Genomic DNA, 20,135 nt, shown 5'->3' on the forward strand with positions numbered 1-20,135 from the left:
TGCAAGAATAATTGTAATATACTGCTTTGTGAAATAATTAGCACTTGCATAGCTTAATCACAGACACATGTATTTTTAGAGAACTTTTTTTTATTTCTCTTATGCACTCCAGCTGTTCTATTTTATTTTTTCTAAAAAAGGAGTCAGAAGCAAGTTATGTGTAAGATAAAGTGGTTCCATTTTAAGTTGTAAGTTGTGAAGATAAAATACTGTAAATGATTTGTCTATGACTAAATTCTGCCATAAAATTTTTTGGGAAAAAAGCTAGAGTTTTGGTATCATTATGAGATTAGAGGGGGTTGGGCTAATTTTTAATATGGGGTGTTCACTTCTAATGCATCAATTTTGAAATTGAAAATGTATTTTTATGAGATAAAGGTTAGCATATATTTATCTAACTGTTCATTAAGTTAAAAGCTAGATCACAATCTTTATATTACCACAATGTGCTATCTTAGACAGTGTATATATTCAGCTACCAGATTTACTTGATGCCTTACTTAGCTTGGATTACTCAAGGATATTTTGTATATTTTATAACTCTTAAGGTCAAACTATTTTATGATTTTTCTAAAAACTAATATTTGGAGGCCATGATTACCTCTTACTGGTAAAAAAGTAGAGAATTCTGAAATAAAAGAACTTCACGTATACCTCAGAATTTTAAGTAAATTCTAAGTAAATTTTAAGTAAATTTTCCAAATCATAGTTCCAATAATAATTAGCATAAAATACAGTGGTTTTACAATCATACTTAATGTTGGTTAACTCCTACTTAGCATCTTATTTAGAATGTAACATGCCAACTTTGGTATATAGAGATTTTTTTCTAAAATAAGCTAAACACATTACTTGTCGTAGATTATTTCTTATAAGTCTTTTTAAAAGAAACACAAAACATTTTGTAAATGCACAATTTTGTAGAAAAAAATTAAACACATAATTCTCATATAAGGCACTTTCATTTCTTTTCAAATGTAAATTTCACCAAAAATTTCCTTTTTATTCTGTAATCAAGTCTTCATAAATTATACAGTAATAGTGTAGCTTCAAGTAAAACTTGATCAAATACCCAATTTTGACATAACTTCCTTGAATATTTTTTCTTTTGAATAAAATGAAGAATGGGCATCAAGTTCTATGTAAACTAATGTTTAATGAAGGTACTTGGTCTTAAAGAATTGGTAATATTTTATTTTGCTGATCTTGTTCAAGAATCTTAAAACCTTCCACAGGAAGATTGCTTAAGGCAGTTGGAAGAATGTGTTCTGATGTGCCCTTCGGTAATAAGTTACTTGCTTCAAGATTCTTCACCAAGCAAGTGGCTTTGATCCATCTCCGAGTTGCTCTACGTTCTTTTTGTAGACAAGTTTTCATTTTTCTTCTTAAGTTTGCTATTTCTTTTTCCAGCTTAATTATTCTCTTTTTTGCCTCCGTAGGATTCCTAAAGGCATAACTATGTTCAAGTAGTACTTGCTGATTATTGATGTTTGATTTTAAATTAGATGGTCCAGTTGGAATACAACTGTTGCTTTTCTTCAAAAGATTCCTTGACTTCAGTTTCTGATCCAAATAAAATTAGAGGATTGAACATAAATTATGAAATATACCAAAAAGTAAATTTTGTCCACTTCTGGATAATAGTATTTAAACTTATTTTAAAAAAACAATCAAAGTTTGAGAGGAAACCTCAGAAGCCTATCTCATGCTTTCATGGATTCACATTTCTCAACTAGGTAAATTAACATTTAGTTATCTGTTTATTTTTGTCCTTTTCTTCTCAGAGATACAAACACTAAATTTTGAAATAACACAGTGGACATAGTAGGTCTCTTCCAGATTACTGAGTATAATTCTATGGAGTCTTTAAAACTCCTTTGCAATGTTCTCATTCAGTTCAGTGTAAGATGTATTTATACATCTTGTATATCTGTGATACTGGTTTAAGTTTTCTCTTAAGCAAATACAATTCTCTCAGTTTTACTTATATTTCACACCAGGAGTTTTGCTTAATAAAAAATACTCCCAGTGTACTAAATTCCTGAACGGATTTCATTAATTGTTCGGTTACCTCTTCCATTCCTCCTCCACCAATCAGAAACCTTAGGAATGTTTCCCTTTAACTCCTTCAATTAGTTGTCAAGTTTCTACCTCCTGAGTATCTGTAGCATGGATTTTTCTGCTCCACTTCTAAAACCTCAGTCATGTAAGATATACGCTACCACTGAGTTACGTCCCTAACATGCTCCATCATTTTTTGTGTCACTACCAGCTGTGTTCTGGGCTTACTCCTGGTACTGAGTTCAGGGGACACTTTTAGTGGGGCTCAGGGAACCATATGTGGTGCTGCTTACAGAAGCCAGGTAAAAGCAGGCAAAGCAAGTCAACTTACCAACTGTACCATCTGTCTGCCCTCTGCATCATTCTTCATGCTATGAGGCCCATATCATATCTAGCTTGAATATGTTTTTAAAAACATTTACTGATCTGTGCTTCACTCTGATTCCCAATTATCCTTATTCTGCCACCAGAATAATTTTTCTAACAGATTTGATGTTTCTACACTTGCAAACTTTCTTTCTGCACTTCATTATCAAGAGAAAAATTTTTTCCCCCCTAGTCAGACTAAGCCATTTAGGACCTTATCTTATTTGACCATTTACTACCTTGAATTATATTCAGCAATACTAAAACTGTGTTTAGTTTTCAGACTATATTATAACCTCATGCTTTTGTTTTTCAGTCAATAAATATTTGTTGTTTTGAAAACATTTGTTGTATTTGAAACATATAGGAATTCACTTATGAATTCCTAGGAATACAATGGTGAACAGTTAAGACAAATATGGTTCTTGTGCTCATGAAACCTACAAATGGTATCCCTTCTAGTTGGAAGAAGGGGCAGACACTCTTTTTTGATCTTTACACTCTAAATTAACTTAGAAGCTGACATAATGTAAAGTTTAGTAAGAATTTGTTGAATCATTATATGACCAAACTTTCTACTTTCCTGTCAAAAATAGGTATAGGTCAATTTCAACAGGGTACCATAGGTATCAATCAGTACAGGAGGCACACAGACATAAAAAAGACAATGTTGCCTTGTTAGAACCTTTCTAATATCTCTTGTAACTAGTTTACACAACTTCTTCCCAAATTGTTACTAATGAATGTAAAATTTAACTGTAACAAATAATTCAAGTAGTGGTTTTTCCTCTGAAGAAGGATTCTGTCCTCCTCTTCAGCATAAAACCATTTTTTTTTTAAAAACCCTCTATTTTTATTCATTATATTTCCTTAGATCTCAGTGATCCTGTGCCTCTCAGAAGCTTTTTTTTTCTCTCTCTGATGATATTCCCTAACTTGCAATAAAACATTTTAAATTCATTCCTCAATTTCAAATCTCTCCATCCTTTTACATGTCACTTGGTAAGTTTTGGTTACTATTCACTCACCCCTTAACTCATGGCATTTGCTCTTATCATGATATCATCATTGCCTTGTAGTAAGCTCCAAACTCTAAACTCAAGTCCAGATCATATACTTGAACCTTATGAAGTGTTTTATATGCCTCCCCAAGTACTGATACACTCCATTATTCTTTAAGCTTTTCTTTAGGCCTACTGCTTAAAGAATAAAAGTACAGAAGCACAAATTACCTTTATATCTTCTTAAAATCAGAGTAATGTCAGAGGTATCATTATCCTTTGTTTTTGTAAATCATGGTTCAACTGTTGATAATAACTGATAGTAGTGAAAAAAAATTATAGTAAAATAATTTGGATTGGCAAAAGAATAAAAGCCAAGAGATCGTGTACTAATTCTAGACTGTACTTTCACTTCACAAATGAAATTTTGCATCTTCTGTGAGGTAAAAGATTATATATCAATTTCAATGTATTTGAAATTATTCCACTTTATAAAGAAAAAAGGGTCAGGGCTTAAAACTGATAAAGATGAGTATAAAAAGTAACACCACCTACCATAGACTTTATATGAGTACAGAAATCAAAAATGGTTGGAACAGCATCCATTTTAAGTCGTCTAGTTTGTCCCGTTAGGTCAAAACAGGAGGCTTCAAAGTGCTTTGAACAGAGAAAAGTGTGTTTTCCTGGTACAAAATTTTTGCGTCTGACCAGACGAATCCATTCTTTTCTTCTTTTAGGATCCAAAGGAAACCTTTACCAAAAAGAAAAAAAAAAGGCAACTCAAATTTCAGATAGCACACTGACTGCACATAAAAATTTAAAAGGTGCTAAAATAACTGTTTCTCATTGATACCAAACATAATATAATAAAAATAAAAAGTGAAGAAACCATTATAAAATCGTAATATCCAGATTATTAGATTAATCAGATTATCTACAGACTAAATTTTATCAAGAAAAGCTTAGAGGAAGATTCTTGTATTCGTTCCTGTTATGATACCACTTTTTTGTAATTTTTCTATCTTATTAAGTTTCCAGTGAAATACATGATTTTGCTTTTTGAAAACAATGGATCATTTTGTTTTCACATATTTAACTCTTAGCAGTCTTACAAATATTAGGTACTATGCATGCAGACTATTAAATTATTCTAACTTCAATATAACTGATAACACTTTTAAAAATAAGTTCCAAAGATAAGAGAGATAGTACAGTGGGAACTCTGTTTGCCTTGAATGTGGCCAACCCGGTTTCAATCCCTGGCACCCCACATGGACCCCAAAGTCCACCAGGAGTGATCCCTTAGCAGAGCTAAGAGTAAGCCATGACTCTGTAGAGTATACCCCATAAAAAACAACAACAACAACAACAACAAACAAAAAAAAAAAGAAAAAAAAACAAAGAAATTCTAGCTGGGCCAGAAAAATAGTACAAGGGTTAAGGTGCTTGGTTTTGGGTTTTTTTTGCTTTTTGGGTCATACCCAGCGATGCTCAGGGCTTACTCCTGGTTCATGCACTCAGGAGTTACTCCTGTTGGTGCTCAGGGGACCATATGGGATGCTGGGAATCGAACCCGGGTTGGTTGGCTGCGTGCAAGGCAAATGCCCTACCCGCTGTACACACTGATTTGTAGCCCATGTACACCTGTTAAGAGAAAAATAAAAACTGTCTCAAAATGCTAGTGGTTAAAAGTGTTGACTGGGGGCTGGAGTGATAGCACAGCGGGTAAGGCGTTTGCCTTGCACGCAGCCAACATGGCCAACACAGGTTCGATTCCCAGCATCCCATATGGTCCCCCGAGCACCGCCAGGAGCAATTCCTGAGTGCATGAGACAGGAGTAACCCCTGAGCATCTCTGGGTGTGGCCCAAAAAGCAAAAAAAAAAAAAAAAAGTGTTGACTGATCTGGCAGTGTGAGAATCATTAACATGTACTGCTTAACTTTTTAGTATTTTTTTGTCATACCCCATGCTGTGTGTGGGTTGTGGGGGGTGGTGGTGAGAGAAAACCAAGTGGTGTCAGTGAATGAACCCAGGATTCTGCAATGCAAAGCATGTTTAAGCCCATTAAGCCACTTCCTCAGTCAACAGTTCTTTGAAGAATAAAATTTGTACTGACTAGGGTTTGAAAAGAAACATTAATGTTAGAAGATTGTGTAGCTCAAAAGTTCCCAAAGGAACTTTCAGCATTCCCAAAGGAACTTTCAGCAGGTACCAGCTTCAGCTGTATCAAATATACTGTTACATGAACACAAAGAAATGGAAGCCCAGATCTACTGGTAAACACCTTCCCTTCTTTATTGGGTCACATCTAGTGATGCTCAAAGCTTATTCCTGACTGTTCTCTTGGATCATTGCTGAAGGGGCTAGGAAAACCATATTGGGTACTGGGAATTGAACCTTTCTATTCCTAGTCTTCCAACTGCAAATTCACTGTGATCCAAAGATATTAACATTTGTCTGTCACTCCACAATTCATATGAATTTCTATTTCATTATAACCCCCTTGAAGTGAATTATCTACTTGCTTAGTTCTTATCTATTAATAGTCAAGTATTCTCATTTCAAAGATATCTTTCAATATTTAATAGGTTGGAAACTTTTCATAAGCCCTAAGAGCTTAAAAATCAAGCTTCTAGGACCAGAGAACATGGTAGGGTGGGGTCTTGCCTTGCACACAGCCAATGCAGATTTTTATCCCTGGCCTTCCTTGCGAGCACTGCTGGGAATGTTTCCCGAGTGAAGAATCAGGAGTAACCTGTGAGAATCGCCAAGTGTGGCACCCTCCCTCCTCTTTCTGTTTTGCTTTTTGGGTCATAACCCAGCGATGCTCAGTGGTTACTCCTGGCTCTGCATTCAGGAATTACTCCTGGCGGTGCTTGGAGGACCATATGGGATGCTGGGAATTGAACCCGGGTCAGCCGTGTGCAAGGCAAACGCCCTACTCGCTGTACTATCGCTCCAGCCCCACCCCTCCTCTTTCTTAAGACTTAGTTTGGACCTGGAGAGAAAGCTCAATGGGCAGAATGCATGCTTTGCATGCAGGAGACCCAGGTCCAACTCCTGGCACACAGTTCCCCTAGTGCTGCTCCAAGCACCAGGAGTACATGAGCACGGAGCTGGAATATTCTTTTCTCCATCCCAGCATTGCCAGGCGTGGCTCCAAAATAAAAAAACAATAAAAGACTCACTTTGGTGGGAATAGGAACGTAATATAAAGGATTAGGACAAACGCCTTGCATGTACTGGACCCCAGTTCTATCCTCAGCACCATAAGGCCCCTGGAACACTTCTGGTGTAGCCCTGAACATCCTTCTGAGCAGCACTGTATCCAAAGACCCTAACATTCAACCATCTGGCAATTGGTCAAGAATTGTTGGAAGTGCCTGAGGTCCCCTGAATACCACCTGGGAGCACCTCTCCCTCCAATAAAACCCTTCAGTTTGGGAATTCCATCTTCCGAACTAAGTGTTTGATGATAATTAGTCTAGGTTAGATGTTCTTGTATCACATAGACCTAAATGTATTGCATTCTAATCACTACTTTTTCTGTCTCTTTGACTAAGTGGTAAATTTCTCCTATGTAGGAGTTCTTGTTTTCAATACTTTATCCTATGAAGTAAGTAGCACTGTAGCACTGTCCTCCCGTTGTTCATCGATTTGGTCGAGCGGCACCAGTAACGTCTCCATTGTGAGACTTGTTGTTACTGTTTTTGGCATATTGTATATGCCACGGGGAGCTTGCCAGACTCTGCCGTGAAGGTGGGATACTCTCAGTAGCTTGCAGGGCTCTCTGAGAGAAGCGGAGGAATCGAACCCGGGTCGGACATGTGCAAGGCAAATGCCCTTACCTGCTGTGCTATCACTCCAGCCACATGAAGAAAGTACTCAATGAATATTTCTCAATGAGTAAATGGAAAAACCAATGGGGATTGGTATTAATAATGTTTAGATGATCCATATTGGAATACCCAATTAATTTTATAATTTGAATTGGCTAGTTTTAACAATAACCTAGTCATTTTTGCAAGTTATTTGGATTTTATCGGCACTTTCAAAGGGTGATATACTTGATAAGCTGACTTCAATAAAAAATCATCCTGTGCAAAATTGCAAAATTGACATGGCGGTTACAGATGGTTATGCAGTATTAGAACCAGACTTTCAGAACATTAAAAGCTTTGGAAAATCTGTCAGTTTAAACAATGCTATTTTGTTTGGGTCTTACTCTCCTACGGGCTGATTTCAGAGTGATAAAGAAAACTGATCTCTCTTCACAGAGATTACCTTCTCATACTATACTCTTTACAGTGCCTTTCTTATACTTTACTATATGTAGTAGTATACTGTAGGAAGTATACTTATACTCTCCTTCTGTACCTTTTCTATTATACTACAGGGAGGATAATGTTAGTATCCTCCCTATAGTATAATACGAAAGGTACAAAATTGAATATCTGATAGAGTAGAAAATTGTCTAAGAAAAGTATCTGGAGTAAAACCACATGGTAATCTGGCTGAATGGCTTTAGACCTCAGTTTTGTCTTCTATAAAGTAGATAATAATGAACTCTAGTGTGGTTCAAAGTTTTGAATGAAACCAAGTGAATTCTTAGCCCAATGCACAGTTAATGGTAATGACATAAATGTTATTTGATATTAAATTACTATAAGTATCATGCGTGTTACAAATTAACATGAAGAGGGTCATATAAAACCATAAGATAGAAAGTCTAATCTAGAAGGGAGGTGTTAGGAGAGCAGGAACTAACTAGGGAAACAAAGGAAAGCACCTGGTATTCTTAGTAGACCCAGAAGAATGACATAGAATTATGTTGGAGGGCTTTCTAAGTTGCTGAGTAATTCTGAAGTTTATCCAAAATGACACTGGTAAGCTGTTGAAAGACCAAATTTAGAAAGCTGACAGTTAACAAAAAAAATTTTTTTTTTTTGGCTTCTTAGGTCACACCTGGCAATTTACAGGGGTTACTCCTGGCTCTGCACTCAGGAATTACTCCTGGCGGTGCTCAGAGGACCATATGGGATGCTGGGAATCGAACCCAGGTTGGCTGCGTGCAAGGCAAACGCCCTATCCATTGTGCTATTGCTCCTGCCCCCAACAAAAAATGTTTTAAGTGGTTGCTAAACACAGCCATTTTTAAATTAAATTACGTAAATACAATATGCTAAAAACAAGCTATTTCCTTATTATTGCTTGTACTTTTAAGTTATGTCTATTGCAGTTGTATGTTGTAAACACTATAGACCAGTGTGTACATTTCTTCCTAAATTCATCATCAGTGTCATGTTGGTATCTTAAATATGTTATATCATGAAAACTGGCCAAACATTACAAATCAGGACTTTCCTCTTTCCTGGAGATCTAGTTGTTAAACATTTAGCAACACCCTGCTCATTGTGAAAAAATTGCCAAGCAGTGCATGAACAGAACTATGATATAGTTAAAAAAGTAGTAATCCAATCAACAATTACTGGGAACTGTAAGAAGGGAAACTGACCTTCAAATATGTGTGGGTGGTGATTTCATCTACTGAGAATAGGCATATAGGAAGTGGGGCAGGCTTGGAGGAAGATTAAGGACATAGTTTTGTTACTGAGGTGCTAGGGTGGGATTTTAATGTAGGGCCCCATATACGGAAGCCATATGCTCTATGGCTTGAGCCCCAGCCCCTGTCCCTCATTAATAGTGCTGATCTGCTGAAAGTGAGGACAAATGAAAAACCTGTTAGTGCAGTATGCCCCAAAGTAGGCAGTACCACTTGGGGCAGGGGTGAGTAAGTACTGACATGATCCACGTGGGTGTTAGTAGTAGACACCAGTGCAACTGGTGTGCACGTTATTTAAAGATGATAGATTTCCAGGAGGGGATTAATCCTTTTCATTTTAACTTTTTAAAAAGGGTGGTAGGCCAAATAAGTTTGGGAACCCCTGGAGAATTATTTGGGAGGCATCAGCAAGTGGATAGTGAAACCAGAAGAACAGATGAAATTATTTTGATGACAGACCTAGATCAGGATATAGGGAGAAGGGCTAGCAAAGGAGAGTGGAGAGGTTATAACAACCAATGCTTCAAATATTACAAAAGTAGAGAGTATTTCAAAGAAAAATGTTCACATGCTATGGAAAGTAAAGTCAGAGCAACAACTCATCTTAACAAGAGCAATTTCAGATTACTAATAAGATTTATACTGGACTGGTCTAGGTAAGAAGAAAAAGGGTGACAGTAATTTAAGGCAACACAACTTGCATGTAGGAATAAAGAAGTCTACTAATATCCCAGGAGAAAAGTTAGGTGTATTTATGAGATAGGAATGCATTTTTATTATAAAAATTCTAAGAGAAATGTTGGAGGGGCTTCACATGAAAAAATTAATTTCATAGAAAGTAAATATTCAAATACGTAAAGGTATACATATTATTGGGCTGGAGCGATAGCACAGCAGTAGGGCCTTTGCCTTGCATGTCAGCCAACATGGCCGACTCGAGTTCGATTGGAGAGCCCGGCTAGCTACTGAGAGTATCTTGCCCGCATGGCAAAGCCTGGCAAGCCACCCGCGACGTATTCGATATGCCAAACACAGTAACAAGAAATCTCAAAATGGAGACATTACTGGGCCCACTCAAGCAAAATCGATGAACAACGGGAGGACATTGTTTGTTTTATACATATTATTACACTATGCATTTTTTAAACATTTACTTTTATTTTTCAAAATTTATGTTTTGCTTTTTGGGTCTACCCAGCGATGCTCAGGGGTTACTCCTGGCACTATGCTCAAGAATTGCTCCTGGCAGTGCTTGGGGGACCATATGGGATGCCGGGGATTGAACCTGGGTTGGCCCCTTGCAAGGCAAACGCTCTATTCGCTGTACCATCGCTCCAGCCCCTCTTTTAAAGATTTAATATTGACTCCCTCTCCCATATGAAAACTCACTAGTTTTCATATGTTTCTAACTTTTTTCCTTCTATCAATAGTCACATCTTCTAAATTAGCACAAGTTGTGCCAGCAGCTGAATATACTGTTTAGTTCCGTTGACACTGTAGTGGGAGTTCTTTGTGAAGGACAAAAAACGTAAATTATCAATCTGTAATAATTTTTCTCATCAGACTCATCCTCTCTCCATGATGCTTGAGCAACATTTTAGCACAATAATTGTGTACACTTCAATGAGTTTTTAATTTATTTTAACTTATTTTTAGTTTTTGGGCCACATTTGGCAGTGCTCAAGGCTCACTCATGGCTCTGTGCTCAGGGATCACTCCTGGCCATCTCAGGGGACCATATAGAGTGCCAGGGATAGAACCTCAGTCAGCCACAGGCAAGCATCCTACCCACTGTACTATTGTTGTCCTGGCAGTCAGTTTTTTTTTTAAACATGTACATCAAAAAAGATCAAATTTTTTTTTTTTTTTTACTTTTTGGGTCACATCAGGCAATGCACAGGGGTTACTCCTGGCTCTGCACTCAGTAATTACTCCTGGCGGTACTCAGGGGACTATATGGGATGCTGGGAATCGAACTGGGTTGGTTGCGTGCAAGGCAACTGCCCTCCCCCACTGTGCTATTGCTCCAGTCCCCCAAAAGACCAGGTTTTAAAAAACTTCTCTGAAAGCTTCTCATTACTCTATAAAATAGAAAACCATTCAAAGTAGCATAAAGGAGCCAATGTGTCACCCTTTCCTTTCATTTGATATTTCACATCCTTTGAGAAGTGTTCTTTGACTTTTCAAGGTCACTTTACATCTCCCTGAATGTCTCTTCTCTGGCACTTCACAGTAATTATGTCTTTCTTTCCCATTAACACTAAACACTGGGAGGCTAAGGTCTTTCTGGATCCCTAACACAAAGTCAGGCAGTAATCTGTAGACTTTCGATGGAAAAATGAAGCACTACATTTGCATGGAGTAGCTGAAAAACAGAAACATCACAAGTTGTTGTATTTGCTTTAAAGAGGCAGATTTTAATATGGGGATAAAACGAAGTGGGGAAAAGGTCAAGGATATGATTTTCTTAAACTGAGTGGTATATAAACCAGAACTGTTTTCATTTAAATCATTGCTTCTTTTCTTCAGGTACACGGCAGGTAATTGCAGAGAAGACGCACATTTACTTGTAGTGATCAAAGTGCTTTCAAGAGGTATGCTTTGACAGAACTAAAGAATTTTAATTGCTTTTCCCAGCAAACAAAGGCATAACAAAACACACCCTATTACTCTTGTCCTAGAAAGCTTGTCATTTGCGCTTAACATCGCTTACTCCCATGGCTACCAGTGACATTTTATCCGAGTTACAGTGACTATTAAAAGAAAAAAAAAATCCAAGCATTTCCCATGTAAATTCAGCTAGTGAGCATGACTAAGTTTAACGGGAACACAGCAGGCTTTAAAGATGATTGCTGACGTGAACAGGAACGCCTCTCTTCCTCTTATGGCATAATTAATGTCAAGACTCGGTCTAATAGAGAGGAGTAAAAAAAAAAAAAAAGGAAAAAAAAATTAGAGCATCCTCTAGTCACTTTCCCTGGTTAGGAGAGAGACAGCACGGGACAGAACGTGGATTTCTTTCCGAAAGCGAGTAAGCCTCCCCCGCGGGGAAAGGAAAAGCCGGACAGATCTGAGCATCACACAAAGGGCGACACGTCTCCCTGGCCGAGCTGTGCGGCGCTCTCAGAACGAGCAGGACCCTCGGCTTCCCGCCACACGGCAGCCCGCGCCAGGCGCCCCCCGGCTTCCCTCCCGCCCCGGCTCCCTGCCCGGATTACCTGTGGAAGCTGATGTTAATGTGCTTGTTGTAGGTGGTAGCACAGCCCGCCGCGGCGCAATTGGTCGGCATTTCCCTCGCCCCCTCATTCGGCGCAGCCTGCTACAGTTGCTTCGGGCAGAGGCTGGGCAAGAAGGGCATGGGGGTGGGGAAGGGGGAACCGGTGTGAGTTGGGGGGTGAAATCTACCGACTGAGTCGTGGGAACACGGTGGGAAGAAGGGGTGTGTGTGTATGTGACGGTGTGAGTGTGTGTGAGTGTGTGTGCGGACGTCAACCGGCTTTCTCTTTATTAATATGGCGGATTCGGGCCAGCGGAGCCGACACCGCTAGAGCCCCAGACGCCTACGCTTCCCTTCACCAACATGGCCGACAGGGCCCGCCCCCTTCCCCGGCCCCTCAGAGAGGGAGGGGCTACACCCGCGTCCGAGCAATTAAAAAGAGACCTCCCCCGCTCCCGGCTTCGATTACTACGAAACTCTCTAGTGGCGGAGATGTAGAGTAAGCCCCGCCCACCGAGCCCCTCTTCGCCAATGTCCGGGCCAGCCCCCGCAGCGGACGTCGGCGATAGGCTGGAAGGTGCACTTCGGGGAGGGAGAGAAGAGGAGAGAGCGAGAGAGAGACTGCAATTCCCAGACCACATCACGCTGTCCCGATGTTATCGCGCGAACTGGGAGCCTTGTTTCCGGCGAGCCGCCGGAAGTGACGTCTCGGACAGGCCACTTTCAGAGCCCCTTTCTCGCGAGGCGGAAGAGCCCCGATCGCGGAGGAGCAAGGGGGCGCTAGGGAAAGGAACTGGGTTGCGACGGTCCGGCGAGAAGGAGCTGGGGGTGCGGGGAAGTTGGGGAGCAGAGCCCGCTGGGTGTCCGAAAATAGGGTAAGGCCGCACTGACCGGGTCCGTTAGAAAAGAAGGGAACCAGGGAGGGAGGCAATTGTCGGGCGGAGCCCCGGACGGAGGGCTAAGGTTGAGTGCCAGGCGCTGCTCCCCGGATGGCGACCGCGGACCCTCCGGTCCCGGCCTCCAGTGGCCTCTCGCCTAAGGAAGAAGGGGAGCTTGAAGATGGGGAGATCAGCGACGACGATAATAACAGTCAGATACGGAGCCGGAGTAGCAGCAGCAGCAGCGGCGGCGGCGGTGGCGGTGGCGGCGGGCTGTTACCGTACCCGCGCCGAAGGCCGCCACACCCGGCCCGGGGCGGTGGATCGGGCGGAGGCGGTGGCTCCTCCTCGTCGTCGTCCTCATCGCAGCAGCAGCAACAGCAGCAGCAACAGCAGCAGCAGCAACAGCAGCAACAGCAGCAGCAGCCGCCGCCGCAGCAGCAGCTGAGAAATTTCTCACGCTCGCGGCACGCGTCGGAGCGGGGCCACCTCAGGGGACACAGCAGCTACCGACCCAAAGAGCCGTTCCGGTCTCACCCTCCCGCCGTGCGGATGCCTTCGAACTCGCTGTCGGAGAGCAGCCCCCGGCCGTCCTTCTGGGAGCGGAGCCACCTCGCCTTGGACCGTTTCCGCTTTCGCGGCCGGCCGTACCGGGGTGGGAGTCGCTGGAGTCGGGGGCGCGGCGGGGTGGAGCGCGGAGGCAAGCCCGGGGGCCGACCTCCGCTGGGAGGAGGACCGGGATCCGGATTCGGCGGCGGCGGCCAGAACTGGCGAGAGCCCTCTCCGCCTCGGAAGAGTTGTATCCTTAACGTGGCGGGCCGCCCTGGGTGTGTCACTTGCTCAAGTTCCCTGTAGCGTCATTCCTAGGTCCCGGGGACAAGTCACTATTCTGAACCGCCCGAACCGCTGGTTTTGTCGGTGTCAGCAGAAAGTGAGTTTTTCTCTGTGTTCTCCGCGGCGCACGTTGTGGGGTGGAGTCTGCCGATGACTTGGTTTGGATACGATGTCTCCCCCCACTCCTTTATTTCTCTGTTCCCCCCTCTCTCGCTCTTCCTCCCTTCCTCCTCCCCCTCCATTGTATTACGGATTGGGCTCAAATTTTTGGGGGGGCTCAAACTGAGATCTGGTTTTGAAGTCCAGATCGCAGTTCTTGGTTTTGCGGGCCTGGAACTTTGTTTTTTACGCGAACTTGGTTTCAACTGGGGTGTGTAATCGTCAGACATTGGGGAATCCTGTTCTTGTCTCGTGTTGCCCTCTGGCATTGAAAACTGAAGCTTCACTCTGTGTAAGCCTGTTTCTTTTTGTGTCTCAGGCTGGCTCTTAGTAACGTTGAGCTTTTAAATTCTTGAGCTTTTAAATTCTTCGCTCCTTAGCCTTCCTAGTCCTTAAGTTCTCTTATTTTGGGACTCTTGGTGCTCAACAGGGTGGGGCAGAAAAAGAGAACGGTTGGACAGCAATTTTTTTTTTTTTTGGGCCACTACCAGCGATGTTCAGGGGTTACAGCTGGCTCGGCACTCAGGATTACTCCTGTCGGTGCTTGGGGGACCATATGGGATGCCTGAGATCGAACCCAAGTCGGCCCGGAGATCGAACCCAAGTTGGCCGAGTGCAACGCAAATGCCTTACCTGCTGTACTGTTGCCCTGGCCCCTCAAGTTATGAAACTTATGCCCAGGATTGTTTTTAAACCCAAGTATTCTTGAGTCTGAAAGCAGAAGGGCTATTTAAGCACATACATATGTGTATTTTTTTAATTCAGAGATTAAACTTTTTGTTTTGGGCCACACCCAGCTTTGCTTAGGCTTATTGCTGGCTCTGCTCTGCTTTTGGTGCTTGGGGATCGAATCCTGGTCTGTAGTGTCAATGCAAGGATCTTACTCATTGTACTATTACTTTGAGCCCGCCCCCAGACTTTTAATTTGTATCGGAGTAGCAAAGAAATTAGAGTTGAATATAGAAAGTTTAAATTGAGCCATGTAAAAAGTCAGTTTTTCTATTTAATCTTGTTAGAGAAGGGAGTTCATGAGTTGGTTTGCATATAATCCAGCCTTATTTCATCCATTAATATATTACCAATTTGGCCTCAGGTTTATTAAGGTTCCACAGAAACAGGCTTATACTGTGAAACAAGTACAGGAAAATGTTCCATTTAATTGCTATAATAACTGTTCAGAATGAGCTGTTTGCTGTTTTTCTTTTCACAGGTGCTGCACTTAAGAATTAAGGATGCTTATTTTGATCCTCTGCCCATTGTTTTCCTTATGAAGTATCAGTAATCCATCCTTGAGGTGGTATTTGTAAGAATTTGTGAAGGAAAGCTTAGTTACCAGGCACTTTGTGTAATCTGAGCTAACAAAATTTGTAATACAAATTCTTTTAAAGTCAATTATACTCACTTTTAGTCATTTCTATTGTATGGTTATTATAATGTTGTTTTACAAACATTGCACAAAGAGCGAGGAAGAGTTACTCTGTGGCTCCTTTCTAAGACTGTGAAGTACATCAGTACAGGTTAGTTGGTGTGGTTTCCCCCACACCCCCTCCCAAACCACACCAGGTGCTGAAGCTTTTGCAAGCTCAGTTGCTTGGGTTTTGCCTCTCAGTGCTTGGGGAACATGTTCCAATAAAATTCTCACCTCCAGCATGCAAAGTGCGTGTATTAGCCCTTGGAATTATTTCCCTGGCTCAGTGAATTATTTACTCTTTTAAGTTTTTTTCTCTGTAATAATGTACATGGATAAAGCTGAAGATATTGAAGAAAACATTCTATCCCAGTTCCTGTTTTCTGTTTTCTTATTTTTTCATAGCAAAAGATGTTCGTTAATCTGTTTTGACATATGTCTCCTTTGAATGGACTGCTGTTTGAAACGTCTAAGTCTGATAAGAACTGACAATTATGCCAGCATCTCATCAGTAGGAAATCCTTCAGGTTTGACCTACAGCTATAACGGTCAAATAGCTATTTTTAAAACCAGGTTTCAATTAGAAATTAAAGCTTAAAAGCAAATCTTTTGAGGGTTAGTTTTATTCTAGCTATTTTATATAGTCAAGAGTAAAATTCATTTAACCTTGAAGTAAACAAGTTGTAGGCACAACTTGGTCGCATTCATCTTTCCTTTAATTATCTTTTTGTTGGTGTATTTACTCTTTGCCTTTACACACTTTTCTGAAGTCTCTGGTTCTTTTCTTCAGTTTCTGTGGGTTGTGCCTTTTGGTAGCTCCACTAAAAATGAGATAAATGCTGGTTATTTACACAATTTATGTACAAGTGTACTTAACAGTAGAATGAGGGAAGCAAGTAATTTTCTTTTAAGAGGTGAAATTTGTATTGAGTTCAACTTGAAGAACAGAAAAATCTAAACATAAAACTATACTTAAGCTAATGAACAGGAAACTGAGGTTAGACAGGAAATATAGGTCAAACCCTGAAGTCATTTTATGCGATTTAAGGATTTTGGGCTCTTAGATTTAAACAATGGAAGTGATCTGATCAAATTTATATTCCAGAAAGATTAGCTACAAATATGAGGGAACAGTTTGTGGAAGGCAGAATTCCAAATGTCTTTCAAAAACGACTTGCTGTATATCAAACTAGTGGAAATGCTTCTAGTTGCTCAAAATGAAGAGACAAAGTATAGGAATGCAGGAAACATTTGTGGATGGTATGGTGCTGGAATGTTTTGTGTATGAACCCCCTACCATTAACACTATTGTAAATCATGCTGCCTAAAGTAAAATTGAAAAAGAAGTGTTAGCTAAATTAAGCTCCCTGGAGAGCACCATTATTGCAGCAGTTGGAGGAATCATAAAGACTTAAAGGAAAAACAAAGTGGTAAGGAAGCCAGGGCAAGTGATTTGGTATCCAGTGCTGCAGAGATTATCAGGTGGAATAAGGTTTAAGCAACCTGGTCAATAATGCCAGAAGAAGCCAGATTATATTTGGTTCAAGAATAGGATAGGTAATAAGAAACTAATCTCAAGGAACTTGTTTGAAAAGATGAGCTCAGAGAACCAAAACTTTTCTAGAACAGTTTCATTTGCAGAACTGTTAAGATTTCCAGTTGCAGTGAGCAGTTTCTGTAGTATTTGCTGGTGATTTACATTCTTGAATTAGGGAAGTTTGAGAATCTTCACAAATTGTTCGTGTAAATTGTCATAAAGAGAAGTATATTTAGGGAACTATACTGTTCTAGCCTATTGGGAATTGGTCTGCAAGTCTAAATGTCAAGTTGTTTGAAAACTTTCTAAAGTGCTTTTACTTGATAATTTTGGGGCTGGAGAAGTGAGGTAACAAATCTCATAAATGATTTAAATAATTGATTTTGTCTAAAAATTATAGTTAAAAATATTGTAGCCATTCCCAAGGAAGAAATCCTGTTGCTGTTTGTCTATGTTAGAAAAGTGATGAAAAATCTTTGTTTTTGAATCCTTGTTAAAGAGACTTAAAAAATTATATAACTGTCTTCATTGTTTGTCATGTGTGGGATGTTAGTATGTGAGTTATAAGATTGTTATGATTAGGTTTTTAAGAAAATGTTTCTTGTTTGTAAATTAGTTTTGTCAGTGTCTTTTTAACCTTTAAATTTTTTTTCAATTTGAAACATGAGAAGAAATTTAGAAGAAGAAAATTACCCATATTGGTGACAAGCCATTTACCTTCTCCCTCTTCCTTCAGGAGAGTGTCTTGTAATATCCAGCTTGTTATAAGCCTTCCTGGTATCTAAAAAGGAAAGATGCTATAACTTAACTAGGCGGGGATACTTTTGGATACTGTAGCTAATTACTAACTGGTTTTGTAAGCAAGCTGTTTATACCTGTTAAATTTTGAAGTATAGTCACATAGTTAAAATGGTCACTAATTGTGCATATTAAATGGAATCTGATTAATAATAACAATTTTATTGAAAAGCAAATTAAAAAGGGAAACTATTCATCTGTAACTTAATGTGTTTTTGTTAAAGTAACTGGAAAATTTTTGGACACTGATTTCCTTAATGTGCCGTTCAGCCAAAAGTTTTGGAAGATCCCCATCAAGAAAACAGAACTATTCTTCAAAAAGTGAGAACTGTGGGGAGGAAACTTTTGAAGATTTACTTTTGAAGTATAAACAAATACAGTTGGAACTAGAGTGTATCAATAAGGATGAAAAACTAGCTTTGAGTAGCAAAGAAGAGAGTGTGCAGGAAGATCCTAAAACATTGAACTGTGAGGACCAAACAAGCACTGATACTGTCAGTATTACAAAGGACTCAACTAAAGAGGTAGCTCCTGAGGAGAAAACCCAAGTCAAAACTTTTCAGGCATTTGAATTAAAACCACTCAGGCAAAAATTAACTTTACCAGGAGATAAGAACCGGTTGAAAAAAGTTAAAGATGGAACAAAGCAGCTTTCCCTGAAATCGGACACTACAGAATCGAGCCAAGGTAATAGAATTAGAGATTTAAATTAGTTATAAAATTCTAGGGGTAACTTGTTTTGCTAGCGTATTTCATTAAATTATTTTAGGTAAAGGTAAAGGCCCTCCCGTTGATCGTCGATTTGCTCAAGCGGGCCCAGTAACGTCTCCATTGGAGACTTTGTTGTTACTGTGTCTGGCATATCGAATACTCTCGGTAGCTTGCCGGGCTCTCCGAGAGAGGCAGAGGAATCGAACTCGGGTCGGCCATGTTAGCCGCTTGTAAGGTGAACGCCCTACCCGCTGTGCTCTCGCTCCAGCCCAAATTATTTTAATTGTCTGAATTTTTTTATGTAGACAGTCATTGAATATTGACAAGTTTTGTATCCAAATTGATAGTGGATATCTTTGTTACCTAACTTGAAGGTATTTTGACATTTTTTTGTTTTTTTGTGCCACTCCTAATGGTGCTCAGAGCTTACTCCTGGCTCTTTGCCCAAGGATCACCCTTAGCAGGCTCATGGGAACCATATGAGGTGCAGAAGATTGAACCTAGGCCTGCTGCATGCAAAGCAAATGCCTTATTCTCTGTATTTTCTCTCTGGGTCCTTGACATTTACTTCAAACTTTTTTTAAAAAAAATTTATTTAATGAAGTTTTGCCCCAGTATTTTTTGTTTGCAATTTTCATCATGAATAGATGCTGGAATTTAGTAAACCTATTTTCTTCATAACAGAGAAGGGCTTTAATTTTTCATCTATAATTTATTTTCATGATGGATTTTGTGATTTGTTTTAAGTTAATGGATTTAATTTTTTTTCTGAAGGCATAATTTATATACAGTAGAACTTACCCCATTTAGGTTATAGGTCTTTGAGGTTTCTAAAAAAAATTTTTTTTGACTTTTTGGTGTTTGGGTCATACCCGGGCATGCTCAGGGCTTTCTTCTGGCTCTGTGCTCAGAGATTATTCTGGTGGTGCTTTAAGGACCATTTTGGGGAATCCCACCCTGATTGACTGTGTGCAAGGCAAAAAAGCCTTACCTACTGCCCTATCTCTCTGGCCCCTGGTTCTTTTGAGTTTTGACCAAATGGTTGTATAGCTGTTACCTGCCACCCCAGTTACAAAAGAGAAACAAGAGCTAGAGGTGTAACTCGGTGGTAGAGTGAATGTTTTGCCTAAGTTCCTAGGTTATAAGCGTAGCACACAAAGACCAATTCTCAGCACCCTACCTACTCCTCTCTGGCCAGTTCCTCCCTTTCCTAACCTTTATCTTATTTGGTGACCATTCATTTGGTAATCATAGATTTTTTCAGTTTGGTGTGATTTTAAGTAAAATTTTGCTAATGTTCTGTTAAGGATCTTCATCTAGGTGCATAGCCTGTAATGTGTGTATAAACTTGCCGGTGCTCTGAGGGGCTATTCCGGGCTGGCTATGTGCTTAGTGATGGGTCTCTTTTTCAGCTGAGTGCAGAGGGGAACATGCAGTGCTGGGAACTGAACCCAGGCTTTCCACAAAGCATATATCCCAGGCCATTGAGCTCTCTGCACCCCCGTGACTGTACTACTTTGGGGGAGTGGGCAGGGGACGCTAACCTGGAGGTGCTTACTCCTTGCTCTGCTCAGAGATCACTCCTGGTGGTATTGGAGGTA

At 40.3% G+C, this 20,135-nt stretch overlaps 2 protein-coding genes across 3 annotated transcripts in view; one reads left to right on the forward strand and one right to left on the reverse strand.

Annotated features, from left to right (window-relative positions):
- Positions 1–698: 698 nt before the first annotated feature.
- On the reverse strand, positions 699–12,654 carry THAP2 (THAP domain containing 2). 2 transcript variants are annotated; one of them, XM_056130654.1, is made up of 3 exons: positions 12,211–12,654; positions 3,984–4,179; positions 699–1,563 (listed from the first exon to the last, which is right to left on the reverse strand). In XM_056130654.1, exons 1-3 carry the CDS (start codon positions 12,279–12,281, stop codon positions 1,174–1,176), a joined length of 657 nt encoding a protein of 218 aa, XP_055986629.1. In that variant the 5' UTR covers positions 12,282–12,654; the 3' UTR covers positions 699–1,173. The 2 variants fall into 2 exon arrangements, 1 of the variants encoding a protein (XP_055986629.1); XR_008794803.1 differs by lacking the exons at positions 699–1,563; positions 3,984–4,179 and adding an exon at positions 11,381–11,903.
- A 363-nt stretch (positions 12,655–13,017) lies between these two features.
- ZFC3H1 (zinc finger C3H1-type containing) overlaps positions 13,018–20,135 on the forward strand; it is a 62,034-nt gene continuing 54,916 nt past the window's right edge. Inside the window, exons 1-3 of the mRNA XM_056130655.1 lie at positions 13,018–13,467; positions 13,537–13,886; positions 18,094–18,510. Of these exons, the coding sequence (XP_055986630.1) occupies positions 13,199–13,467; positions 13,537–13,886; positions 18,094–18,510 (1,036 nt within the window). The 5' untranslated portion in view covers positions 13,018–13,198. The remainder of the gene's footprint in view (positions 13,468–13,536; positions 13,887–18,093; positions 18,511–20,135) is intronic.

Source organism: Sorex fumeus, unplaced genomic scaffold (genome assembly GCF_029834395.1).
Source record: "Sorex fumeus unplaced genomic scaffold, SorFum_2.1 ptg000081l, whole genome shotgun sequence".
NCBI lineage: Eukaryota > Metazoa > Chordata > Mammalia > Eulipotyphla > Soricidae > Sorex > Sorex fumeus.